General features: G+C 41.6%; 1 protein-coding gene across 2 annotated transcripts; it reads right to left on the reverse strand.

Moving 5' to 3' along the window:
* Positions 1-68: 68 nt before the first annotated feature.
* On the reverse strand, positions 69-27,838 carry OLAH (oleoyl-ACP hydrolase). 2 transcript variants are annotated; one of them, XM_070255081.1, is made up of 9 exons: positions 27,690-27,821; positions 23,741-23,885; positions 19,232-19,404; positions 17,179-17,309; positions 9,476-9,614; positions 7,364-7,463; positions 6,500-6,663; positions 1,497-1,579; positions 69-1,165 (listed from the first exon to the last, which is right to left on the reverse strand). In XM_070255081.1, the coding sequence occupies exons 3-9, from the start codon at positions 19,261-19,263 to the stop codon at positions 1,023-1,025; spliced, it is 792 nt and encodes a 263-aa protein (XP_070111182.1). In that variant the 5' UTR covers positions 19,264-19,404; positions 23,741-23,885; positions 27,690-27,821; the 3' UTR covers positions 69-1,022. The 2 variants fall into 2 exon arrangements, with proteins under 2 accessions (XP_070111182.1, XP_070111181.1); XM_070255080.1 differs by lacking the exon at positions 23,741-23,885 and having other exon boundaries at positions 27,690-27,838.

The raw sequence follows: 27,838 nt of genomic DNA on the forward strand, positions 1-27,838 counted from the left end.
TTTAAAAGCTAACATTTTAGTATGTTACGCTGTGTCAGGCAGTTGAAGTCATAAGGAAGAGACATCGGTTGCATCAAGTAGTGGAGTTTATTGTGAGGATCTGTAAGAAATCAGGATATCTGATTGGACAGCCAGGAAGTGAAGAGACAAAGACAGTTTGGGAATTGCAAGAGGGTGCAGGATCCAGACAGTGCCAGGGATGTGGTGCCTCTCCATTCCCATCGGTAGGCATTTGTGAATCCCCCGGTAGTGTCCTGCCATCGTCCTGACTTAGCTAATTTTCCTATTTCTGCTCTTTTCCCTTTTGGCTCCTGGTTGTTTCCAACTGTTCTGCTTTCTCGTTATGTCAACATCAAATTGTCGCAGAGCAAGGCTGAGGCAGCCTACCGGGCATGGCATTTGTGCTTGGCCACGCCATACGCCAAGGACCAGACACTAGGCTGGTTGTCTGTGGGAGGCTTGCTCTGGGCCCCAGTCAGTCATTGCCAGGGCAGCAGCAAAGCCACACAGAGCCAACAGGCAGTCGATGTGGGAGGAACCCGTTGGAAGGTGTTCTGAGGACTTGCCAGCACAGACAGCAATGACAGTTCAGGACGGTCTTATTTTAATAAAACAGGACGTACATTTTCTCATTAAATGAGAGAACCCCACATTTCAAAAGATCTGATCAGGCTTTGAGCCACAATGTGTTGCTGGAACAATAATTTATTTTCTAGCATTTCCTTGTCTATCATTTTCACTGTTAAAATAATTGAAGGGGAAAAATGGATAGTTGACCAAGCAAGAATTTTGTTAACCTTCCCACAGCTGAGACTCAAATGAGATTCTAATAGGAAAACAGAGGACCCTGCCAAGAAGTGTTCTTTACCCATTTGTCTTTTGTCCCCAGATACATAAACGCTCTGTAAAGAAATCACCCTGACAGTGGCAAATATATCATTTTCAAATCTCGAAATAAAAGCAGTGAACTACATCTGAAAAATCAAGAAGAGTATCATATAATCACTTTGACTATTTTAAGACTAAAAGGAGGAGAGCATTGATACTTCTAGACACTTGGTAATGTAGTTCTTGATGAAGCTCTCATTGGATGGCTCCATAAAATAAAAGTGATCTCCTGGAAGCACGTGAATATCAACACTTCCACTGGTCACATCTTTCCAGGCTAAAAATAAACCAGATTATATTTAGTAGCAAATGACATCACCACCAACGAAAGACTTACTCCCAGATATTTTCTAAGAGTTGACGCCCGTGGTAGAGTTACTTCCAAGGTCTCATGTTCTTTAAGTCCTGTATTTTTAATTTCTCTAAGACCTATCAGTATATAGTTGTGTTCCCTGTGTCCTCTCATTTTACACCGACATCTCTCCACTTACGCTAAATAAAACTTGGGCCAATTTTCTGCTCATTACAGTAACTGCTAGTTGACCTGAGCTGGAAATCATGGAATACATATCTCAATAAAATACCCAAAACTATCAAAATAATTTCACCTTCCATATCCTTTACGATATCTTCAGATCCAAGGAAACAGGTTAAGTCACAGGAAAGGAGAGCCTCAGATGGTCTATCAAAGCTGCAAACGTGAAAGAGCAAGTTAGTAATTCTGCGTGGTCAGCATCCCAGAATCTTTTCCTGTTGGTGACTTCACTTAAATGAACCGTGGTGTGTCTTCACTTCTTACGTTTTTGCTATTTCCAGCAATGCAAACATTGTTTTTTTACCAGTGGGACTTCTATCCGTCAGAACCTGCCTGAGACTCATGGTGGTCTGGGCCATTCTCCAAGATCATCTAGCTTCTAGAACAATACAGATGGCAGCAGGATGGCCCTTGGACACCCAGTCCAACTTAGGATGAAGCTAGTTACAACCAGTGCTGTAACTGTCACTCCCCAGAAACAACTCTTTCCCAGCCCGCCATGGTCCAGCAGAGGGTGGCAGTGAACGGAACAAAAGCAGGTTCATGCAAGCTGGGCCCCTGAGCTGGTGCTACCACAGCAACCCACATTTACTGAGGTAGCTGCTGGCTGCTGTGTGGGCCACTAGGGACATGTGGATAAATAAACACAGTCCCTTTCCCCCTGCAGCATAGAGATTGGCTGGGGAGACAGACATTAATGAAATAATCAGAGAGAGATGTAAGTGCTACCAAGTTCAGGATGATCTGAGATCACTTGATAGGTGGGGGCGGGTTGGGTCAAGCAAGGAAATGGAGTTGGAGCTGAGATCTGAATGAATACGAAAAACTTGGCAAAGGGCAGAGAGGCAGCTAGGGAAGAGGGAATAGAATGAGCACAAACTCATGGCTGTCGTTCTGAGAGCAAAGGGAGAATTGGACCAAATTAAGGCAGAAGTGGTAGGCAAGGGCCAAGTGTAGGCCTCATAAGGGGTTTATGGTCATCCTAAGAGTAACAGGAAGCTACCAAAAAGATTTAAGGCAAGGTCCGTCATGATCAAACTTGACTTTTATCCCTCTGGGAAGTGTGGGGTCCTCTGGGGGAGGACCAATTCAGTGGCTATTTAATAGACCAGGCAAGAATTCCTGCTTCTATCCAGAACATAGAAAACTAGGTGTGCCACTCCCAGCCTAACCATGAAAAAAAGCCCAACAGACTACAAGATCCTAGATTTTCTTGAACTCATCAGAGAGCTGAGTTTGCAAGGCAAACTAGAAACTGAATTCCAAGGAGGGACCGGCACCTATAAGGAGAGGTGGGATGTGTGGACTGGCTCACGTGGGCAAAGCCCAGGAGGAAGGAGTGTCTGCTGTACATTTGAGCAAGAAGAAATTAGCTAAAATGTTAAAGTGCTGGAGACGAAGTGTGGGGTGGTGTGTCAGGTGGAATTCACACTGATTTGCAGGCTCTTTTCCATGGGCCTCCACTAGGGGTTCACCAGAAAGACTGGAAACAAGGCAGGAGGCCATAAAGAGCCCCCTTGGCAGGGCAGGTGGGCAGCAGGAAATTGGCTGTGGCCATGAGACAGATGCTAACCCTGACCCCTGCCCAGGCCCTTCTCTCTCACTAAGCAAAAGCCTCAAGCTACTGGGGGAGGGGCATCAAACACTTTGACCCCCAGGGCACAGGCAAAGACCCATGGCTTCAGGGCATAGAAAGATTAACCCTCTACCCTTGGGGAAGGAGTGGGAAGTGGTCTTGGGCCCACAATCCAAGCAGAAGTATTCCACTTCTGGGGAGGGACTGGAAACTTCCACCCAAGACCAACCACAGATACAAGGAGAAGGGATGGGCATGCTGAGAAACTCCCACCCACAAGGCCCAGGTACAGAGGGCCCACTTAAGATTGAAGTTCAAGACTGTCCAGGACATTTAAGAACTCTCCATGTTACCCCAGAGGTGAACACCACTCATCAGGTAACAAGCAACAGCTGTCTGTCAGTGGGGAGAGACATTTCTGAGGCACAGGGAAGACTGAAAAATTGAGAAAACTACTCCAGCAACCGAGTCCCCACAGTAAGCACACAGTAACACCAGAGGGCTTGGGAGCTGGTGTTGCCCTGAAGTAACCATAGTAACAACAAAATCCAAACACAGCTCAACTCCAGTCTAGATGGACGCAACTCCCCACACTGATGACCTGACAGAAGAAGAGATGTGCTCAAATCTAGATGTAAAAAATACTTCAGTTTCTGTTTTATGCATATCTGGCTTTCAATTAAAAAAAAAATATCAGACACACAAGAAAGCAAGAACTAAATAACCCATTGTCAAGAGGTAAAGCAATCAAAAGAATCAGACTCAGATAAGACCCAGATGTTGGAGCTATCAGGGACTTTAAAATACCTGTAATGAGATGTCAAAGGATTTAATGGAAAAGGTGGACAACATGCATGAACAAATGGGGATGTTCATTAGAGAGATGAAAACCATAAGAAAGGGACAAAAGGAAATTCTAGAAATAAGCAGCAACAACTATGAGGAATTCCTTTGATGGGCTCCTCAGTGGACTTGACACAATTGGGGAAAGAATCAGTGAACTTAAAGAATGGTCAACAGGAATTATCCAAACTAAATGCAAAGGAAAAAAAAGTTAAAAAAAGGAACACCAAAGAGCCATGAGACAATATCAAAGACCCTAGCGTGTGTGTGTAGTCAGGGTCCCAGAGGAGAGGAGAAATCAGCACAATAGTCCAGGCAAGAGATGAGGACAGCCTGAGTGAGTTGGGAACATCAAAGCTCTGCCACCTGTCAGGGATTTTCCTTTTGGCCCCCAGGCTCTGAGCCTTGGTAGAAGGTGATGGGAAAGAAGAGATCTGAGAGACACTCCAGAGGCCTGCTTTCACTTGTGTTGGAAAAAGCTCAGAGCTATGGAGGGGTGAAGAGAGAAGAACAGACTGAGAAAGTGGAAGGAGCAGGAGCGAAGAGAGGAGAAGAATCCAGAGAGCAGGGTTTGAGCAGAATTTTTGGAATTTGGAGAGAGAAAGCTCACAGTTGTGGGTAGCTATTGTGATTTGATTCCCTGGGGAGAAAGTGAGAATAATTAAGGGTTTTATGTTCTCCAAATGGAATGTCCTTGTGAGTGATTTATCTTTTATTTCTGGATATGGGGAGGTTTTTTTGAGAGCCGTTGAGAGTTTAGCTAAGCTACTCTAATATTGCCACCTTGGCATCCACACTGCGGCCAAGTGGCCTGCAGGGACTTGAACTGACATCAGCCCTCTCGAGAGTGCATGTCCCAGGTGACAGCCCAGAGTGACCAATAAACGGAAGTTCCTGGTATGACTCCCCCAACCGCCCTGTGATAAGCAATCTCTCCTGCCTTCCAGAACCTTCACCTTGTGTAACTCTTTGATAAGACCCCTGAAAAGCTTACCAAAATCCCACCTTTTTTGGTTTGAATTGGCCAATCCGGCCTTAGCCCAGGAACCTCAAAGCACTCCACTCGAACACTCTAATAAAGGCATGTGTACGTGTCCTGCCTCACTCTCTGCCTGCACCAGCCTTGACCTTCCCACGTGGCCTATCAAGGTGCGCCATGAACCTCCTCCAGGGCCCACGAGTAATAAGCTTGTCTATTTCAATTTCTCTGTGGTCTCCTGTTGAACCCAGGCTCACGATCCGACACCCAGGGCTCTACTTAACCAGTGCTCACTCAACAAAGTCACAACAGGAGCCTTCGGTAGTGAGTTTTGTGTTGTATTTTGTTTTTAAAACTTGCTTGTGGTTTGCTCTGTGCTGAACTGTCTACTAAGCATGACCTCATTTCATCCTCACCACAACACCTGGAGGAAGTGACTTCCTCTGACCGGTGAGATGCACATTGCGAAAGAAACTCGTTCCGAATTTCATAGCTAGTCAGCCATAGGCAGAGGGTTTTGATCCTGGTAAGTGGCATGTTTAACCATTGTGCAAGACTTAATTATTAAAAACCAGCTTTGCAGATGCTATTTTATTGAAAGTCCACCGTGATTTGGATTGTTTTTTAATTTGGGGAGGGGCATGTCAGACTGCTATTTCTTTGATTCTGACCCTGAGCTAAGCCGGGAACACAGACAGCTGAGCCCTATGAGAGCCAAACATGGGCAAAGATGGTTGGGGTAGAAATGGAGACACATGCATAGATGTGGGGCCTCCAGGAGATGGATGGTGGACGTTGTGATGGATGGGAGGTGGGCAGTGAATGGAGGGACGTGTCAGAAATGAACAGGATTGTCTGTTCTCAAGGTGCTTCAAGTCTGCTCCACTTTTTGTAGCTATTTGTGCAAACTTGTAACCACAAGCACTGCCCATAGTGGCTCGATGTCCAGTTCCAGGCTTTGTGGAGGAAATAAAAGAAACACAGCCTCGAGTATCTGCCTTCTAGGAACTTACACGGAGGAGAAAAAGCCCAGGCAAAAGAGAAGGAATGCATGACAGTGGATAATGAGGACTAAGGGCCAAAGGCTGGCCCCCCAATAGCACTATGGGGAAGTTAGACTAGGAAGAGCCATTTCTAGGTTAGCTTCTTGGGGAAGGCTTTACAGAAGGTTAGGACTTTAGACCTGTCAGAAGAATCAAGTGTCAGTACAGACATCTCAGGAGAGAAAGGATTGGTCAGGCGCCGTGGAGCTACGTGACTTCTGGGACAAAATTCACAAAGAAGCAAACAGTCCTCCTTGCCCTGGTTCACCTACACACTTAGCAAGTAGGATCTCCTTCTGCTGACCCCTCTAAGAAGGTGAGAATGCTTTGGCATTAATTAATGCAACAGAGATCTATGTGATAAAACATACACGTTGAACCATCCACTCACACATACATACATATGCATATATATTTTTTAAAGAAAAATATACTCTATTCGTCCTTTAGTGACACAATTTCTGTGCCCAGGCTCCATTCTAAGGCGGTAAAAATATCACAGGTGACCCCAAAGTAAGTGAAATCAAACTCTTAGAATGTTGTCCGCCTGTGCAAGCAGCCTCGGAGGACTCCGAATCTACATTTTCCTATAGATAATTATTTTTTTAAAAAACCCACTTGTCTCGGTTACTTACACGTAACTTCTAAAAATGCGTGCATCTGCTAGCACTTTGGTTGTATATTCTCGCAAAAGTTCCTTGTCGTAAATAAAATCCTTGGGAGTGCCTCCATAGTCCTTAAGGAGACAGGCAATTCTTTCTTCTGACAATTCGTTTTCTTCGGGAATGTGAAGCCGGGCCTTTGATTTGAAACATTAACAGTGTAAGCCTGATATTTCATATAACACACTTACTCATAAACTGAGAGCTACCTATCTAAGGGAAAAGTCATCAAACCAAGGTTCGGGGCCGGGGCGGGGGACTTCTTTATGTGCAGGTCTCAGGGGAGACCTATTTCTTTTTGAAAGCAGGGAGATGAAACTTCACTAGTAATTCCAGCGTCATAATGCCACCAAAATGCCACTCTTGCCTTGGAGGCCCAGGTCAATCAGAGCCGTTCTCTGGATGGCAAAGGGAGAGCACAAGGGCAGTGGGAACAGCAGCACCAGCTCTAAAAGCCAAGGTGGTTCCAAAATGTTGACATCACTGTCCCCTTCGGAGATTTCAAGGATTCTTCCCTGGATCTGATCCAGTTGCTTTGCTGAGAGTTGATTACGTTCCCAGCTGACTCAGGATGAAAGAAAAAGCGCTTATGGTCAATACCGGCTCAGAGATGGCAGGGACGTTGCAAGCACTGACCGGAAAACAGTTAAAGCTCATTTCAGAGAAAAGGAGAGACGTTGGTGTTGAAAGAGATTGGAGGGTCTTTCCATGAGCCCGAAGTATCCCTGCCATCATCCCCCGCTGGGGAAAAATTCGCCAGATAGGAAAATAACTTGGTTTTCTCCTCACATTTCCCTCCTCTCCATCACCCTCCCTAAGGAAAAGGAAATTACTTACATGAGGAGGCGCTACACTCGACACAAACAAATGTGCTGGCTCTAGCTTATGTTTTTCTTTTAGCTGCAGTGCAGTCATAAAAGCAATATAGGATCCCATACTAAATTTGGGAAAGAAAAACATGATAAGTGTCCAACAAAACTCATGAGAATCCATCAAAAGTCGATAACAACAAGGCACCCACAGCAATGATCATGAAATCGTCAAAAGATAAAACATTGGTTGAATAGTAACTCTAATTTATTTGTGAAAGGTATATCTTCCATGATTTATATCAGCATCAAAACTGTTTCAAAACATCTTAAGTAATTCAAACGAAGATATGGTACTGATTTCCATAATGTGTTGACATTAATTTAAATTTCCTTTTCTCCCTTAAAGATATATGTCGCTCTGAATTGATAGTATATACCAGCAGTTCTCAAAGTGTAGTCTGGAATTCCCTGGAATTCCTGAGACCTTTTCAGGTAGTCTATGAGGTTAAAGCTATTTTCAGGATAATACTAAATCATTATTTGCCTTTTTCTTTCCTGAGTGCATGGTTGAGTTTTCCAGAGGCCTGTGTGACATGGGATATTGCCACAGTTTGAATGCAGAAGCAGAAATGAGAATCTGCCTGCCTTCTGTTAAGCCGGACGTTAAACAGGTTTGCAAAAGTGTGAAATAATGCCACTCTTCTTTTTTTTTTGAAAATAAAGTCTTTTACATAAAAATGTATTATTTATGTCAACATATAATGGGTTTATGAATGCTATTTTAAGATAATTTAAATATCTTTAGATTTCTTAGTTTTCATTTCTAATATGATAAATGTTGGCAAGATTTATCCCGCATAAACAAAAGCTCTTTAAGGTCCTCTATGAAAGTATTGAAGTATGGCTGGCACCAAAAAGTGTGTGAAATGCTGTACACGTTATGTAGATATTTTGTAAACAATACTGCCACAGACGATTTTTTGTAAATATCTTAGGGGAGAAAAGAAAAGGAAACTCAGTCCTATGTTCATTGCCGATGGAGTGTAAATTGCAGGTAATTTGTAAATACATATCAAGAGCTTTATCAACGTGCCTATCACTTAAATTCTGGAAATTCATCCTAAGAAATGTGTAAGTGATGTATACGAGATTGTCTACAAAAATGTTCATTAAAGTGTTTTTATAACAGAGAAAGATTGAAGTAACTCTTGTGTCCACAAAAGGAATTTGATAAAAACAAGTCATGAAGCAGTGTATTCTTACAGCAGTCAAAAATTTCCATAGAAATAGTAAGTGAAAAACGTCAGGAAAAAATGTGAAACAGGACCTCATCGTTTAAAAATAATATGGAACCACATCAAAATTTTAAAATATTATCTAGGTTAATGGATACTTTATTTTTCATTTTTTGCTTGACCATTTATGTAAATGTTAGATAATATAGTGGACAAAATTTATTGAGTCCTTACCATATACCAAGTAATTTGTGATCATTATTCATTTAATCCTCATAAGTAGGAATGATTATTATTCCAGCTTTACAGAGGAAAGAACTAATTCAGAAACCTAAGTAATTTGCCCATGGTCAAACTGAGTAAGAGGCAGTCAAACGCCAGGCTTCATGACCTAACCTTAAAATTATACAGCCTAGCTTAAGAAACATACTATTTATGTAATTTTTTAATTTTAAAAATAAATGGGATATAAGTTGCTGCTAGAATCTTGATTTTTTACAAATCTTCAGTTTCTGCCTAAAAGGAAAAAAGGTGTAATTCCTGTACAAACTGGCCAATTGTAAGAGTTGTGACTGGTCATAATTACCCAACGTGCTGGAACTATTTCCTAAAGAGAAGATGCCAAGAGGCGCCCAGGATTTACATACTCCTTAAAGATTTCAGTTAATCACCCCATCTGGCCTTTCTATCTTTGTGGTCTCTGTTGACGTTTTCTTTCAAACTGACTTTCTTCTTTGAGAACAGCTATCCCCATATTTAATCAGTTACTCCTTCAAGCAGTGATGAAGAAATGTAATCAAAACGAAAGGTCTGCCTCTCACAGGACACAAAGGACAACGTTAACCATAGATGTGTCATTGAAGAGACTCCCTCAAATGTGTTTTAAAACAGATTTTAAATACCTGTGGCCAAGAAATGCAAATGGCTTATCCTGGAGGACCGGCAGCAGAGCACCAGCAATTTCATCAACGACCTCATGGATGTCACTTGCAAAAGGTTCTTCAGATCGACTTTCTCTTCCCGCAAGCCTTATGGAGTGCACTGGGGATGGCAAACCACAGTTAGCACTGGGGTGTTGTGAAAGGGCCTCTACTAACATGACGTGAACAATGTCAAAGAAATGAATAATAATGGTCAAATCCAGGGAGAGAAAAGTTTTCAAATTTGCTGGTAAAAAGAGCAATAGCGAAAAATATAGCAGACTAAATATCTGAAAAATACTCTCCAACTACAAAACACCTAGAAATACTAGATGAACCACACGTATGCCTAGTGGGGCTCACAATAAAGGAAAGGGAACACCCGGAAGGAAAAAGTGAAAGGGAACTGAAAATTCAAGCAGTGAGCATCTGCCAATGAGTGGCTGCTCAGACGCCCATTACCTATGTCAGGAAAATAAAACATCAGATTTCAAGGGTGGCCTAGGTGGTCAGCAGACAAGGCATTGGAGTGCCTTAAATCCACAAGAGAGGAAGTGTTCCAAATAGACCAATGGAACAGAATACAGAGCCCAGAAGTAAACCGCATGCATGCGGAAACTCAATTTATAGCTGAGCTGACATTTAAAATCGGTGGGTGAAATTTAGACCTCTTGATAAATGTTGCCAAGTCAATTGGCTATTCCTGTGGAATAAATAAAATTGGATACCTAGGTCACACCCTGCATATGTAAAAGTCAATTCTAGCTGAAATATGACAAAATACTTAAGAACTGATAGAAGAAAACATAAGCAAATAACTTTGTGACTTAGTGTTAGGGCATACTTTTAAAGCAAGCCATAAAAAGTACAAACTTTAGAGAAGAGTTATTGACTTGACTCTATCAAAATTTAAAACTTCTGTGAATCAAAAGACAACACATGAAAAAGAAGAGGTGGCACAGACTGAAAAAGACATTTGCAACCCACAAAACCTACAAAACATTAGAGTCCAGAATAGAAAAAGAATTTCTACATGTCAATAAAAAGACGACAAATGGAAAAGTGGGCATAAGATACTAACAAGAAACTCAGGAAAGAAAACATATAGTAATACATATATGAAAAGATGCCCAGTCTCACTTATAATAAGGGTTATTCAATTTAAAATCAGAAGAATTTATCTTATAACTGGAATTTGTATCTTTTGACCACACTCATTTTCCCCTCCCCCTCACATCTGTTCCCTGTTTCTATGAGTTCGGTTTTTTTTGGATTCCACACATTAGTGAGGTCGTATAGTATTTGTCTTTCTCTGCTTTATTTCTACTTAGCATAATACCCTCAAAGTCCATACATGTTGTGGGAAACGGCAGCATTTCCTTCTTTTTGTGGCTGAATAATATTCCATTGTTTACATATACACACCACATTTTCTTTATCCATTCATCCATTGATGGACTCTTAGGTTGTTTCCATATCTTGGCTGTTGTAAATAATGCTGCAATGAACATGGGAGTGCAGATATCTCTTCGAGATAGCAATTTTGTTTCCTTTGGATATATACCCATAAGTGGAATTGTTGTATCATATGATAGTTCTATTTTTAATTTTTTGAGGAACCTCCATACTGTTTTCTATAGTGGCTGCACCAATTTACATTCCCACCACAGTGCACAAAGGGGTCCTTTTTCTGCACATCCTCACCAACACTTCTTTCTTGTCTTTTTGAGAACAGACATTCTGACAGGTGGTCAGTGATGTCTTATTGGGGGTTTGATTTGCATTTCCCTGATGATCATTGATGTTGAGCATCTTTTCATGTACCTGTTGGCCATCTGTATGTCTTCTTTGGGAATATGTCTCTTTAGATTTCTGCCCATTTTTAAATTGGATTGTTTCTTTTTTTGCTAGTGAGTTGTATAAGTTCTTTATTTATTTAGGTATTAACTCCTTATCAGATATATGATTGGCAAATTTTTTTTCCCATTCCATACCTAGCTTTTACATTTTGATGATGGTTTCCTTTGCTGTGCAGAAGCTTTTTAATTTGATGTAGTCCCACTGGTTTATGTTTGGTTTTGGTGTCAGTTTAAAAACAATCATTGCCAAGACTAATGTCCATGGGCTTACTGCCTATGTTTTCTTGTAGGAGTTTTATGGTTTCAGGTCTTACATTCAAGTCTTCAATCCATTTTGAGTTGATTTTTGTCTATGGTATAAGATAGTGGTCTAGTTTCATTCTTTTGCATGTGGCTGTCCAATTTTCCCAACACCATATATTGAAGAGACTGTCCTTTCCCCATTGTATATTCTTGGCTCCTTTGTCATAAATTAATTAGCCGTAAATGTGTGAGTTTATTTCTAGGCTTTCTGTTCTGTTCCATTGGTCTGTGACTGATTTTATGCCGGTACCATACTGTTTTGATTCCTATGAATAAGTTCTGGGGATCTAATCTGCAGCAAGATGGCCATAGTTAACAGTGCTGTGTTCTCTATTTGAAAGTTGCTAAGAGAGTAAATCTTAAAAGTTATCACAGGAAAAATTTTTTTAACTATATGAGGTGATGGGTGTTAACTAAACTTATCGTGGTGATCATTTCACGATATGTCCATAAATAATTATGTTGTTCACCTTAAACTTATACAATGTTACATGTTAATTACATCTCAATAAAACTGGGGAAAAAACAAAATCAGAATAATTTCGTGCATAGATTGGCAAATAATCAAAAACTTTAGCAAAAACAATATTGTCAAGGATGTAGAGCAATAAGAATTTTCATATACTGCTTTGGCAGTGTAAATCATTGCCATTTTTTTTGAGAACAATTTGTCAATATTTCCTATAGTTGAAGACATTCATACTCCACCACTCAGAAATTCCACTCCTATATGTAGATTCTCATACCCATGCATGTAAGAACACATACATAAGACTGCCCATAGAAGCATTGTTAATAAAAGCAAAACAATGAAAAAGACCTTAATGCCTATAAAGAGAAGAACAGATACATAAATTGTGTTATAGGCACACAACTACTACATAACAGTTAAAAGTCAGTGAAGTAGGGTTACACATATCCACAGGATGAATGTCAAAAAATAGAGGAGAAAAAAGCAACTTTCAGAGGAATGTTTACAATATGATACATTTACATAAAGTTAGAAATACGTGAAATGATACTATATCTTGCTTCTATTTGAGGAGGCCAAGAGAGAAGAGAGTGGATACAATTGGGGAAGGGTACATGGAGACTTCAATTGTAATGTTTTATTCTTTCAGGATAGCAGCAAGCGTGGTTACGTGTGTGGTATTATTCTTTATACATTTTTATACATCAACGATTTAAAAATTTGTTTAAAGGAGCAGCCTTTAATTGTCTATATTGGACTGTCAGCTGTTCATTAAAAACCTCGTATGAAAATAGTTCCAGGAATTTCTAAAACTATATTGATATGTTAATAACAGGACTCTCTTCTTCTAATGAATGGATTTTTTTGAGACCTCGTGTCAGAGTCCTGGTGAAAGTGGAAAGGGGAATAAAGGGGCTTGGAAGGCCTGAGGGGAACAGAGAGGTAGGGTTGGGAAGGGAGCATTTCCTGGGAAGAAGGGTACATTGGAAATGGGCAATGTCTCTTGGAGGCCTGAGGGCAAAAATGCTGGTGTTTTTCCAGGGCTTTTTTGGGGTTACTGTTTGTTTGTTTTGCCACTAAAAACAATACTGTAATGTGAAGAGCCCTGTTCATCCACGTTCACGTACTTTGGGGAATATAGCTGTAGGTGAAATGCCTAGAACTGAGGTTCAAAAAGACCGAACAGGAAGGCTGTTGGCTCCTGGGAAATGGAGACTGTTGGAGCTGAAGAGAGCTTGGGAAATAGGCACAGGCCAGGCATCTCACTCTACAACTGAGAAAACTCTCGTTATGTAAGACTGCGAGTCAACACGGAATTTTATGAGATTTCCTATTTGACCTACTTCCCTATTTAATTTAAGGTCGTCCATCTAACCTGCCAAACTTAAACAAAGAAAGGCAGGTGACCCTGTATCGTATAAATCATCTAATAGAAGGGAAGGAAATGGGATTAGAAAGGATAAGAATGCCAAATGGTTTTTTTCTTAAAAATATCTGAAATAGAACTTCAAATAATTTATGCAGCTATTCCCTCCTCAAGGAGATGGAGGTTAGTGCCCTATCCCTTGAGTGATTTTCTTCCAAGGAGTAGGGTATGAAAAGGGACGAAAAGTAACTTTACAGTGGAGAAACCTGCAAACACGACCTCAGCCAGAAGATGAAGGAAAGTCTGAGAAACCACCGCAGACTTAGAAGGCTAAGGTGATAGGCCCACTAGGTAATGTGGTATCCTGGATGGGCAGAAAAAGGACATTAGGGAAAAAACGAGTGAAATCTGGAAAAACTGTGGAGTTTAGTTAATAGTCACGTGGCAGTGTTGGTTCCTTATTTGCGACAAATGTCCTGTGCTCATGTAAGACGTTAATAATTGGGGAAACTTGGTGAGGGGTATATAAGAACTGTACTATTTTTGCAACTTTTCTGTAAATCTAAAACTATTTTTTTAAAGTTGTATTTAAAATAAAAATTTAATGGAGACCTTATCCTATCAAAAGTTAAAAAAAAATCAGAAGCAAATATATCAAAGTAGTAATACTGGAAAGGCAAATGGTTAGGACACTATGGTTTGTTAACTTACTCTGTTTAACCAGCTTTAATACTTCCGGTGACTAAGCAGTATCTTGCAGCAGACCAACTCTCTCATTGAGCGAACAGATAAACTGAATAAAAGACACACACACACATACACACACAATCTGTTTGAAGCCCTGAGCTGCTGAGGCAACTAGGATTTGCCTGGAGAGACGAGAACTCTAGAAAAGTGAACTGAAATTCTTCCAGCCTCTTTTCCACTATGGAGATGTGTCAATTATTTGGCACAGGTCAAAAGTTCGAGACCCCAGGCTGAGGGCTACTTCTAAGAGGCCCAGAACCCAGCAGAGCTTTTTTGAATTCCCACGGGACTACCGAGATAAGAATTGTAACACAGCGCTGCAAAGGCAGCCAGAAATTAAGAAGCTACAGTATCTTGAGACAAGAGGCACAGTGCTTTCTTCTTCAAGGCATCTGACTTATTCTTAAACTATTCATATCAAGAGATTAAGGAGGGGTCACCCTGTGGCTGAGTGGTTAAGTTCCCACGCTCTGCTTCTGCAGCCCAGGGTGTTGCTGCTTCAGATCCTGGGCGCAGACATGGCACTGCTCATCAGGCCATGCTGAGGCGGTGTCCCACATGCCACAACCAGAAGGACCTACAACTAAAATATACAACTATGTACTGGGGAGCTTTGGGGAGAAGAAGAAGAAGAAAAAGAAAGAAGATTGGCAACAGATGTTAGCTCAGGTGACAATCTTTAAAAAAAAAGAGAGAGAGATTAAGGAAATAGAAACAGAAAATTACTAAGAAGAAGAATGGTGTTTAGTTTCACAAGGCTGTGAGAGAAATGTCAAGTTTATAATTTGCCAACAAGAAAGATCCTAGGAAAGACAGGGTAATAGATTCAAACGGAAGCACAGAGAGAAAAGGGGCTTAAAAAATTGAACAAAGTTGCATTGATCTGTTGGACAATATCAAGTGGAATAACAAATATTTAATAAGGATCTAGGAAACAGAGAAAGGGGAGATGCAGAAAAGACATTTTTGAAGATACAATGGCTGAAAAATTTCCAAATTTAATAACAGTTGTAAATCCAGATTCAGAAAACTCAATGAATCCCAAGCATGATAAGCACACCAAAGCACATCATAATTTATAAAAGTGCTGAAGAGACAGCCTTAAAATCAGCTAGAGTAAAAAAAGACAATTGCATATATAGTTAATAAATATTGTTCACTTCTCATAGAATGCAGGTCAGAAGACAATGGAATGTCACCTTTAGAATGATGAAGGAAAAAAATGTCAACCTAGAATTGTAGACCCATATTATAAATCTTTCAAAAGTGAAAGCAAAATAAAGACAATTTCAGTCTTCTTTGAGAATTTGTTGCCAGCAGACATGTGCTATAAAAATGTTTCCTTCAGACTGAAGGAAAATGATTCCAGATAGAACTCAGAACATGCAAAGAAAGAAAGTGCTAAAAATGATAAAAATGTGGGTAAATATAAAAGATGTTTTTCTCATTCTCTAATTTTTAAAATGTAACTATTCAAAGCAAGAATAATAAAAATTTATTGTAGATTAACAACAGCAAAAGGACGGGGGGGAGTGGGAGTATGCTGTTGTACGGTTCTTAAATTTTACATGAAATAGAACAGCATGTTAAAAGCTTCATAAACTGTGATCAAGGGGGATTTATCCTGGGATGCAATGATGGTTCGTCATATACAAATGAGTAAATTTGATACACCGCATTCACAGAATGAAGGATAAAAATCATGTGATCATCTCAAGAGATGTTTAAATAGCATCTGACAGCCTTTCATGATGGAGACTCTCAACAAATTAGGTCTAGAAGGAGTGTTCCTCAACATAATAAAGGCCACCTATGACAAGCTGCCAGCTAACATCAAGCTCAACGGTGAAAAGCTGAATGTGTTTTCTCTGAGATCAGGAACAAAATGAGGATGCTCACTCTCGCCACTTCTTTTCAACATGGTACTGAAGTCCTAACCAGAGCAATGAGGCAGGAAAATGAAATAAGAGGCATTGAACTTGGAAAGGAAGAAGTAAAGTTGTCTCTTTTGCAGATGACATGGTCTTATATGTAGAAAACCCTAAAGAATCCACCCCAAAACTGTTAGAAATAATAACTGAATTCAGTCAAGTTGCAGGACACAAAATCAACATCCAAAAATCAGTTGCATTTCTTTCTTTTTTTTTTTTGCTGAGGAAGATTTGCCCTGTGCTAACATCTGTTGCCAATCTTCCTCCATTTTTTTGCATGTGGGTTGCTGCCACAGCATGGCAGATGAGTGGTGTAGGTCCACACCTGGGATCCAAACCTGCGAATCTGGGCCGCCAAAGCGGAATGCACCAAACTTAACCACTACACCACCAGGCTGGCCCCTCATTTGCATTTCTGTACGCTAACAACATACTGTCTGAAAAAGAAATAAAGAAAACAATCCCATTTGCAATAGCATCAAAAACAATAAAATGCTTAGGAATAAATTTAACTGAGAATAACATTTGAAGATGGACTATAAGTTAAAGATCCGTATGATAAATCCCAGAACGACCACTAAAACAGTAAAACAAAAATATATGGCTAATAAGGCAATAGTGGAGATACACAGAATATTTTTTTAAATACTCCATTAATTCAAAATTAAAGGAGAAAACAGGCAAAATGCAACAAATCACAGATGGGACAAATAGAAAACCATTGCAAGATAGTAGATTCAGTTCAACCAATAATTACATTAAAAACAAGTTGTAGGGTTCGAATGCCATCTCCTAAAAAGTCCTTCAAGCTCTAATAGTAACAAAATAAAAGCAACAGAATTTCTTACTTGAGAAATATAAAAATAACCTTATTGAAGACCAAGCTTGAATGCCTATTATTATTAATTATCTACCAATAAGGGAAATCTTTACTGTGCTTCAAATTCCTATATGTACAGATCATCTGATCTTATAAATTGCTTAGATGGTGATGAAAATTAACATACCTTCCAGTGAATTATGAATCTTTTGTCCCCACTTGGAAAAATAGTTGGAACCACCTCCTGCCCAGGGAAAACAAATCAGCCTAAAGATTGCACCAGGGTTTTGGTATAAGCAGTTCACAACTTTTGCATTCCTAGGGAGAAAATTCAAATATATTTAACATTACATACATCAATTAACCTGGACAAACTGAATTAGGTGTATTTTAATGGAAATCTGTGTTAATTATAAGGAGGATATGTTCAAATATAAAGTGATTGCCAATTTTTCCAATAAGAAAGGCCCAAAAAGGCTGTTATGGGTTTTTGTGTGTGTATGTGAGGAAGATTGTCCCTGAGCTAACATCTGTGCCAGTCTTCCTCTGTTTTATGTGGGATGCCGCCACAGCATAGCTTGACGAGTGATGCTAGGTCCGTGCCTGGGATCCAGGCCTGTGAACGCCAGGCTGCCAAAGTGGATCACGCGAACTTAACCACTACTCCACTGGGCCAGCCCCCAGAGTCATTTTTTTAGAAGTGCAAAAATCTTCACTAGAGACTACCACAGTTTGGTGAAAACTGCATAGCAAATGAGTGACTTTTCTGAACCTCTTTTTTTTTTAGTCTATTGAAGAGTCTAGGAAACTTATTTGAATTCAACATTTCTTTAAAGCAGTTGCATATTTTTAAAGTCAAGAATCCCTACTTCAATCTATTTTAAATTATTTGCATTCTAATTCGCAAAAAAATGTGTTAGGACAAGAGTGGGTTTTGCAGTTCCTGACTCCTGTGTAATTTGTGGGAGTGGGGGAAGTTCTTTAAGAAAAATAATAAGAAGTTATGAATACAAAATTCGGTGCGGAAACTTTGATCATTAGTTTCAAGATACAAACCATCTACTTCCGGTGAGGATGGAGGTAGGAACTGCCTTTCGCTTATTTAGAGCAATGTCAGTCTTGGTGGGTCCTCGGAACCCACACTGATGGGAGGCCTACACTGCACGTGAACCCATGGCCAAGATCCCACGAGAAGGGAGAGCCTGGGAGGGTAGTGCCCATTGCTGCTGAGCCTGGACAAAGAGCAGAACTGCTCTCACTCTTGGGTTCTTGCCTATCTCCCCATCCATCCAACTTCTTCTCTCAACCTAGAGAAGGAATCAAAGACCAATTCAGAACTGACCTTGCCGAGTGCAGCCAATCCTCCAGGTAGAAGCCTTCCAGTTGAACTTGCCCTCTCTTTCTCTTCCCCCCTCTTCATTTTTGAGTTACATAATAGAAATCTAAAACTTTAGAGTTGAGAGGGATCAGAGAGAAATCATTTAATCCACTATTAGAACCTAGTGACTCTGACTGTGGAGACAGAGACCTAATCCCGTCTGATCCAAATCATGGCTACACCCCTGTTGATATGGCATTAGGCAAATGACTCGAGGACTTTAGTCTCAATGTCTTCATGTGTAACATAATAAAGTCTTGCCTACACTTTGATTAAATGTGTTAAAAATGCTTTGCATGGTTTTAGGCACACACTCAACAAAAATAAATGTTACCTGTTATTGCTTATTTGACAGTTGAAGAAACTGAGACTCTGAGATGGTAAGTCACTTGCGCAAGGTCACCGAGACAGTTAGTGACAAATCAGGAATTACAACACAAATCCTAAAGCTGCTTTCTGACTGAACCCTTTCCCCATATTCTCAGCATCAATATACAAGTGGACCACTAAGCGGCAGGAAGTGGAGAGCAGACCTGGGAAGCTGTGGGTTAGAGAGGCAGGGACAAGAACTTCTTTTCCCTGTTGGTGCTTAAATTGAACCTCTCCTTCACCTCTCCTAATCCACACGAGTGCTTCAGCCAAGTCATGGATTTACAATTTCACTTTAAAGTCACTACCAAATCAGTGGCATTTTACATACTGAGTGGTTAGTGCCATTTACAACACCTTGCACCAGGGGCAATCGCCACCCAATGAGGCTTCTGTGAGAAGCCCCTTTCAATCTGACAAAGCAACCTCCAGAGGCAGAGTAGTGGGACATGAAGGGTGGAGGAAGAACCAGGTTGCACACAGAATGACGTACCTGGCCATCCCAGCTTTGCCTTTTCTCTCCATGCTGTGAGAAGATGGTGCGAAGTTGCTGGTCACAGCAACTTGTTGGCCAATGCCGAATTCAGTACCTCTTTGGGTATAAAACCTCTGATCAGCCTTGTGCACACACAGCAGTGACCAGATTTCTTTTTACTGCTCCAACCCCTGTTAAAAAAAAAAAAAAGAAAAGGAAGAAATAGATTAGAAGCAACATAAATGATGCAGTCCAAGAATAAGGAGTCGCCTGCCTCAGTTCATATTCAGTGACCAGTAAGTACTTCCATAAGCCAAACCTCCAGCTAATCTACAGAAAGACAAAGACGCCACATTTCTAAACAATAGCAACTGAACAATCCTGCAGGTAAACACTCAATATGCATGCAGAAAACTCTCAATACCTACTAGAAAATTGGGGTAAGAGGAGATGTCTGTTTTTAAAATATGAATGTCTTGGTTTTCTAGATATTTATAAAGTTGTTCTCCCTTAAATCTTAAGGAAGAGTTAGAGTGTCTAAAAAAGACTTCACTACCGTGCCAAACTTCCAGCGTTGCAAGTTGCAAATATTCAGAAAAGAGAAGAAAAACAATGACCAGAAGTTCTGTCCTTTCTAGAGGCTTTGATCTCTTTACTTCCTGGGAGTTCCTTGAAGCCCAAGCAGTAATCACGTCAAAACCCCAGTCTACTCAGCTGTGAATCCCAGAAGGGCTCCTAGGAGCCTAGGCCGATCCCTCCACCTACGGTGCAGTGCAAGGCCCTTGGAGGAACAGAAAGACTTGTTTAAATAGAGCAGGAAGGTTCACTGAGGTGACAGATCCTTTTGTCTCTCAGAGCCTTTTCTAAGAAATAATGGATCAGAGCCATCGTAAACCCTCAGAAGAACCACCTGGAAAGTACGTTAGGCGTTCTCGGACTTCTGTGGGAGTCTGTCCGTCTTAGGTAATGACATAAGGTGCCCTAAAAGATGACTCTTCTACCCAGGAAAATAGACAGGTCATAGGCGGGAAACGTATTTTCAGTGCTTACAACTGAAGGCCGTCATTGAGTGCTGCAAAGCTTCAATAAAATTAGGCTAATTCCTCCAGCTCTTTCTAATTGAAATAGGTAAAACCCTTCTTTCTGATGTCATTTTATTTTTGACTTGGCACATCTTGGGATCAGTTATACTTGGGAGAAGTAAACATTTATTCAATTTATTCAAATGTATTTATTCAGATTTATTTCCTGAAGGCCCATGATCAAGGTCTCAGGTAATATCTCAACATTGGAGTTATCCCAGGTAAAAACTGTAATGATTCCGCCCTCAAGAGAAAACCACTAGAAGCATCTATTTGACTGGAGACCCAGAGGAGATAAGAGAGGGAATCAGGTAGAAGGAATATTCACAAGGCAATGGCTTAGATTTTTCTAGAAATGATGCATGACACTAGTCCAAAGATAAAAGATGCCCAGCAAATGCCAAGCAGAATAGATTAAAAAGAAAGCAAGCTACCATATGGGTGCATTATAATGAAACTGTAAAACAAAGAAATAAATATAAAAGACAAATATTAAAAGCAGCCAGGACGGTGAGGAAATGGGGATGAATTATTATCTTATTATCTTGGAAAGAACTGCAGTTAGATTGACGGAAAGCTAGAAGAGAGTATGATGATATCTTCAAGTGCCAAAAGAAAAATTGCCAAATTAGAATTTGCGAAACAGCTTTTAAGAAACGGGGTAAAATAAAGACATTTCAGACAAGTAGAAACTAAGTTTGTCACAGAAGACACTCTCTAAATGAAATTTTAAGGGAAATACTTTCAGCAGAAAGTAAATGACCGCAGATGGAAGATCTGAGATGCAAGAAGGAATGAAAAACAAAGATGGTGATAAATATGTGAGCAAATATAAATAAACATTGATTACATAAAATAGTAATTGTAATGTCTAGGGGGCCCTAAAATATATATGGAATTAAAATGCCAGACAAAAATAAGGTGTAAGTCAGGAGCATGTACAAGAAGGTCCTTATACTACCTTTGAGGTTTCATTAAATTTGGACTTTAAGAAATAAGCAAGTTTTAATTTGTAAAGCAAGTCCTTAAAAGAACAGAACAACATACCATAAGTCACCCTTCCTGGAAGAGAGGAATGTTTAGTCAGTCACAAAGAAAAGAGAGAAAAGTAAAGAAAAAGGTAAAACAGAGAGAATACGCAATACAAGATGGCAGACTTAAACACCAAAGATAGTGGTGTTGTTTTATATTACATATCAATGCACTAAATTCTCTATGTACAAAGCAAAATCATCAGATTGGATTCAAAAATAATCCAGCTATATGCTGTGCATATGAGATGTACCTAAGAAGATATTACTCTTAGTATTTTAAAATGATTTCAAATGTCAAATACTTACTGCCAGGTCCTAGAGTTGGCACTGAGGAAACAATCTCGGAAAGATGACTAGCTACCTGCCAGGCAAAGGGAAATAGACGAGGAGAATAGAGTGACTTGAGAACAAGGCAGAGAGAACAGCGTGTGCCCAGCGGAGAGATGGGATGTGGTCAACTGGGAAACAAAGGAAGTTAAATATGGCTGGAAGGCGGAGCATGGGGAGCAGGTGGGAAGAGAAAAAGCCAGGAGGTAAGTAGGGTGATGACCTTGTAAGCAAGCCATGTGAGGGATTTTGGACTGGATCTTAAGAACAGTGAGATCCATTGAAAGGTACAATGACCAGAATTGCCTTTCGGAATGATGGCTCTGGCTACAAGGTAGTGACAAAGAGAAAATTAGGAGGTGATTGTAATCATCTAACAGAGAAAGGATGGTGACCTGGCCTAATCATAATATCAGCGAACACTTCCAGAAGACTTACTAAGGGCCAGTCATTGTTCTATGTTTTAATAGGTATTAAGTCTTTTAATTTTCACAATTATGTAGGTGCTCTTCATAAAAACCATGAAGGTATTATTATCATCTGCATTTTGAAGATGAAAAACTAAGGCACAGAGAGGTTAACTGACTGACTAAAAGGCACGTGTTGGAAGGGAGCAGACCCAAGCAGTCTGGCTCCAGAAGCTGCGCTCTTAAACCCTAATGCATCCCCTCATTGTGCTAAGGGGCTGGATTCCACAGCTACCGCAGACCCTGGAGTCAACAGGAATTGGCGATTTACTAGATATGGGGAGTGTGGCGGGGGAGGAATCAGGATGATGCCCAGCTTTCTGGCTTGGGCACCGGGGTGCATGACGGTGTCATTTACTCAAATGAAACGCAAGAGGAGTGCATTTGGGGGGCAGGTGATGTGTTTAGATTGAATTGTTAAGTTTGAGGTACCTGTGAGGCCTCCGAGGGAAGATTTTCAGAAAGTACTTGGGCATTGGGATCTGGATCTCAGGAGAGTGTCTGGGAGTAGACTTGGGGGGTGTCTGCACTGAGGGGAAGTTGAAGCTGAGGGATGGAATGAGAAGAGCTGGGAGAGAACGGAGAGCAGTGTTCTTAACTGGGAGTGGAGCCAGAGAAGGAGGCCAGAGACTCCTCCAAAACTCATTTCCTAGAAGAAATGCCCATGCCTGTTTGTTGTATTGGTGCCCAGTGCCATTTCAGGGAGTGGGGGTTATGGACACCCCCCTCCCCCAACCTGTGGACTCACTGAGAGCTGGGGGTTTTCAAGTTAAGAGTGACAAGAGGGGCTGGCCTGGTGGGGTAGTGGTTAAGTTTGGCACACTCCACTTTGGAGGCCCAGGGTTGGGAGTTCAGATCCTGAGCAGGGACCTACACCACTCGTCAGCCATGCTGTTGTGGTGACCCGCATAAAAAATAGAGGAAGATGGGCCCAGATGTTAGCTCAGTGCTAATCTTCCTCACCAAAAAAAAAGAGTGACAAGAAAATGGGCTAAGACAGAGCCCTGAGATTTAAGGGCAGGCAGAGAAAGAGAAGCTGCCAAGGAAGCTTGGGTGAGGAGGCCAGGAAAGTAGAAGGCCAAAGCAAGGGGGCCCCTCAGGTAGGGGCCGCTTTGCAGCAGCATGTGCCCCATATACTGGACAGCAAGTAGAAACGCAAGCGCAGTAGGAAGGTGCTGGATGAGTGACTCCAAAGTCAGCTACAGATGCCACTTTATGGGGAGATTTTAAAATCTCCAGCTTCTCTATGAGCAGCTATTCCTTAATCAAAATGCTGGCAATTTTTTGAAAGAGTTGAGTGGTAATGTTACAGACACCTGGAACGATTGGCTAATGCTCTCAGAACCTACACTTCATCACTCTCTCCTTGTACCCTCCTCTTGACTCTGACCACATCTTAACCTTTCTCCTGATAATCTCTCCAACACCACTCAGGTTGCCCAAGACTCGCACTTGTCTGCAGATGGCCCTGAGGGCTGGGGTAAGGCACTTCCTGATCCATTCTGGCTGCGTTCCTGGCCCCTAGCTCTTTGCCTTGGCAGTACAGAGAGAGCACTCAGAAGTCTTTCCCTTGGCTGAAGTCGCTGCCAAACCTACAGAGGAAAGAGTAGTGCTTACAGCAGTGAAGAGCAGAGCCGGCGTCCCTGAAGATGAGGTCACTTCAGATTAATGACTCCCAGATGTAGACAGTTCAGGCCAAGGAATTTACAGGGATGTGGGATTTTCCACACCATCCCTTTGCCCCACACAGACACTCCTCTGCCTGTGGACAGCGCAGTAGAAGTAGAGGTCAACAGGCTGTCAGATAAGCCTGCGTATACACCCTACCCAAACAGGTCCATTGACAGCGAGTAACATATAGCTCTTGCTATTAATAATTCTTAGGAGATTTGAGATCCCAGTAATGTGACTTCAAAGTACTCTTATCAGACTCTGGACCAGGGCCTCTTGAAAGATTCACCAGCAGCGTTCCTTAGCAGACTTCTCATGAAAGGCAGACACTACTGCAGTGTGTGGAAAGAGTCCGCGCTAACTTCTAGAAACTCAGCCACGGTGTGGCCCTGGGCAAACCACACACCTCCGTGGGCTTGCATTTTCTTAACTGCCTCGTAGGTTTGGGGTGAAATCAGTGGAGAATGTCTGTGAACAGCCCTTGAGTTCGCAACTTTGCAAGTTGGAAAATGGTATGCTACGTGCCTGTGCTTGGCTTCCTCTCCTCGGGGTACGTTCTACCCCCATACTTCCTCCTGGGGCCCCAATACAGTGCTGCAAAAAGAAAGTAGGAGATGCTTGACGGGGAGAAAAACTGGGGCACAGAAGATGGTGGTGCTTGCACCATTCCCAGGATTTGGAATGTCACTGCTCTAACTGCCTGTACTTTCTCTGGTCTGTAGCTTCCTTTTCTCTAATTTTGCTTCTTTGTGCTCATAGAAAGCCCTTCTCCCTCCCCTGCTGCCTCCTCTCCTTGCTCCACTCAACTCCTACTTCTAGAAAGTTCAGTGAATGACCCCAGCTTTTTTAAAAAATATATTTATTTATTTTTTTTGAGGAAGATTAGCCCTGAGCTAACTGCTGCCAATCCTCCCCTTTTTTGCTGAGGAAGACTGGCCCTGAGCTCACATCCGTGCCCATCTTCCTCTACTTTATATGTGGGACACCTACCACAGCATGGCATGCCGAGCAGTGCCATGTCTGCACCCAGGATCCAAACTGGCACCCGGGCCACCAAATCGGAACGTGTGAACTTAACTGCTGCGCCACCGGGCCAGCCCAACCCCAGCTTTTTAACAGTGCTTCCCATTAGAAAACTGACCCTATAGTCTGAGATACTGTCTGATTTCAGCAAAGGTCACAATGGTGCCCAGTGCAGGCTCCCAAGATGATGACTCATTAGTCCATCGTGGAACACACCTGCAAGACCAAAATGGCAGAGCCACAGGTTACTTCCAACCTCTAGAAGCTCTGGGATGGGCTAGTCTACCTTCACCACCATTACAGCACAGTATGGCCTCACCCTTGCCCCATCACTGCGTTTCCCTTTGGAGTTTCTTGGTGTCCTTTCTTGCCTGTCAAAGAAGTTCTAATAATGTTGAACGTCAAAAAGATGGAGCCTGCCCTCTCCTTCTAGGAGGTTTCTTGGACCCTATAAAAATGTCTCCACTTCTTTCTCTACTAGCAGTGACACAAAGTAAGGATTATCGGGAGAGCAGCTTGCCTTAAGTTAGAAAAGGATTATTCCTTCCTTAGGGCCATGGGTGTCTATCTGTCTCTGACTTAACTAAGAGGTAGGGGTCATTCTAGTGCTTTCTCAAACAGCCAGCAGGCTCCTATTTCCCAGGAGCTTTTCCTAAAGGTCTACCTTACCAGTCTCTTCTCTCTCTCTCCCCTCTCCTTTCCTCCCTTCCCGCCTCTCCTTCCTCTCCTCCTCCTCCTTGCTCTCCTCTCTTCCTTCTTCCCTCTCTACCTCTTTCTAAGTATATATATGCTAATAATGTTAATGAAAGGAATCAGTCGTGCTTATATGCCTAGATTTTAAGTCATGAAAGAATTTGATCTTTATAGTCACTCATCTTGATTAAATACATCCAGAAACCTGAATTTATGAACCTTAAAAATTAAGGAGCCTCTGATTTCTAACAGTTATTCCTGCTGAATATAAAATCCACAGTCAGTCAAATTGCTCACTGAGTCCTACACTTTTCTTCCTTGATAGATATCAGAATGAAGGAAGCTGCTTTTCGCAAGAGGTAGAAATACAGGACCAGATTCGGTTACCACTTCTCTGAATTGAAGAATATGTTGACTTTCACGCCTTCTGAGAACGACTTCAGGCATTGCTTCCTATGCCTGAAATGGCAATAGTGAGAAACCTATGCATCCAGCACTTTCAACAGGAAGTCACAAAATTCCCTGTGGGATGGTTTTCGTTTTGCATAATTTATTTGTGTCTTGGTCAAGAAGTCTCCTTCTGAGATACTTGCAAACTGCCTATTACCTTTAAGGCAATATGGCCATGGAGCAAAGATGTTGAGCAGTAGCTAGGAATGGGCATCCAGATGGCTCTCATAGTGGATTTCACTAATGTAAACAATTTTCATTGTTGTTTTATAGATTATGTGCAATAACGAAAGGAACTTAGGTAAACCAGTAAAAATCACCCCATGAAAGGCGTAAAATAAAATAAATTAAGCATAATCAAAATACATTTTCCTCAATGCAAAAAAATCTGTATAGCTATAGTTTAGTATGAATAGAAAGGATCTAGTGTGTGCTTTGAATCCAGTGTGTCTGGGGCCATATCCTGGCTCTACCATTCAATGAGCTCTGCGGCACAGAATCTCTCTGTGCCATGCTGGGTTATTGTGAGAATTTGTGAGTCTCAAATGTTAGCTATAGTCCTTTTGATTAGAAAGAAATACGCCAAAATTGCAACATATTTTTTTCTTTGGGCATGGAACCATAAATGACTTTTAATTTTCCTACTTAGGAAAATTTCCTAAATGGTCTTTAGTGAGCAGGTATCATTTCCAAATGAGGAAAAAAATCCAATGATTTCTAGTTCATTCTGGTAAGAAGTTATTCCTACTTTTATATCATAGGGCTCAACTAAAGTCTTAATAATAGACTTCTATTTGTGAGTCATTAGTAGAATGTATTATTCATCCATCTATTCACCCATCCGTACTAGAACGACAATGGTGGGAGATACAGAGACAGATAAAAAGTGTAGATTTCTGCTTCTAGGTGTTCACAGTCTTGTTAGGAGGCTCGGCATGGATAAGAAAACAGGTTTTTACGACAGCATGTGATCAGTGCTGAAATCAAAATGCTGTGAGTTGGGTTCTATTCAAGATGGCAAGGTAGGAACATCCCAAACTCACCTCCTCCCACAGACACACTGAGTCCACAACTGCATATGGAACAATTTCTTCTTAAAAAAACAAAAGCCTGGGGCTGGCCAGGTGATGCAGCGGTTAAGTTCACACGTTCTGCTTCGGTGACCCGGGGTTCGCTGGTTGGGATCCCGGGTGCAGACATGGCACTGCTTGGCATGCCATGCTGTGGTGGGCATCCCACATATAAAGTAGAGGAAGACGGGCACAGATCTTCCTCAGCAAAAAGAGGGGGATTGGTGGCAGATGTTAGCTCAGTGCTAATCTTCCTCAAAAAAGAAAAAAAAAAGCAAAAGCCTGGCTGAGCGACAAGTACACAGTGGGCAAACAAAAAGAAAACCTCATTGAGGCAAGTACGAGAGGCTGGGACACAATGTTGTGATAAACCCCACTCCCCAGCACAGCAATGCACAACTGGGAAGGAACTCAGACCCAGAGCTTCTCCCTGAGGAGGAAGGGGTTCAGACCCCACCTCGAGCATCCCAGTTTTGAGGATGCACATTTGAGAGATAAGCCCCCAGAACATCTGGCTTTGAAAACCAACAGGGCTCATGTCCCAAGACCCACAGAAGCAGCCATCTGAGAAGCTACTCATAAACAGCTCTGGCTCAGACTCACCCCAGCGCTCAGCTCGGAGGCAGTTGATTACCCAGACTTAGGTGAACAAGGCTTACCTGTTTATGTTAAGTCCTCAGCTGGCGGGGCAGGTATCTAACTTAACACGTACATCCAGGAGCCTGCTGGAACACTCTCAAAGTCAGAGTCCGGCTGGCACCTTTCTTCCCGCTCTCCCTCTGCATGACCCTGAGCACTGGTGTCTCCT

Source organism: Equus caballus, chromosome 29 (genome assembly GCF_041296265.1).
Source record: "Equus caballus isolate H_3958 breed thoroughbred chromosome 29, TB-T2T, whole genome shotgun sequence".
Lineage (NCBI taxonomy): Eukaryota > Metazoa > Chordata > Mammalia > Perissodactyla > Equidae > Equus > Equus caballus.

Bases quoted from the DNA above. Each gene is read 5' to 3' on its own strand.
- OLAH (XM_070255080.1), bottom strand. From the start codon at position 19,263: ATGGAGAGAAAAGGCAAAGCTGGGATGGCCAG. The intron at 7,464-9,475 runs GTATTTAAAATC...TCCCAAATTTAG, and splicing joins TTTGCATTTCTTGGCCACAG to TATGGGATCCTATATTGCTT. The intron at 1,166-1,496 runs GTGAAATTATTT...GTTTATTTTTAG, and splicing joins TATCGTAAAGGATATGGAAG to CCTGGAAAGATGTGACCAGT.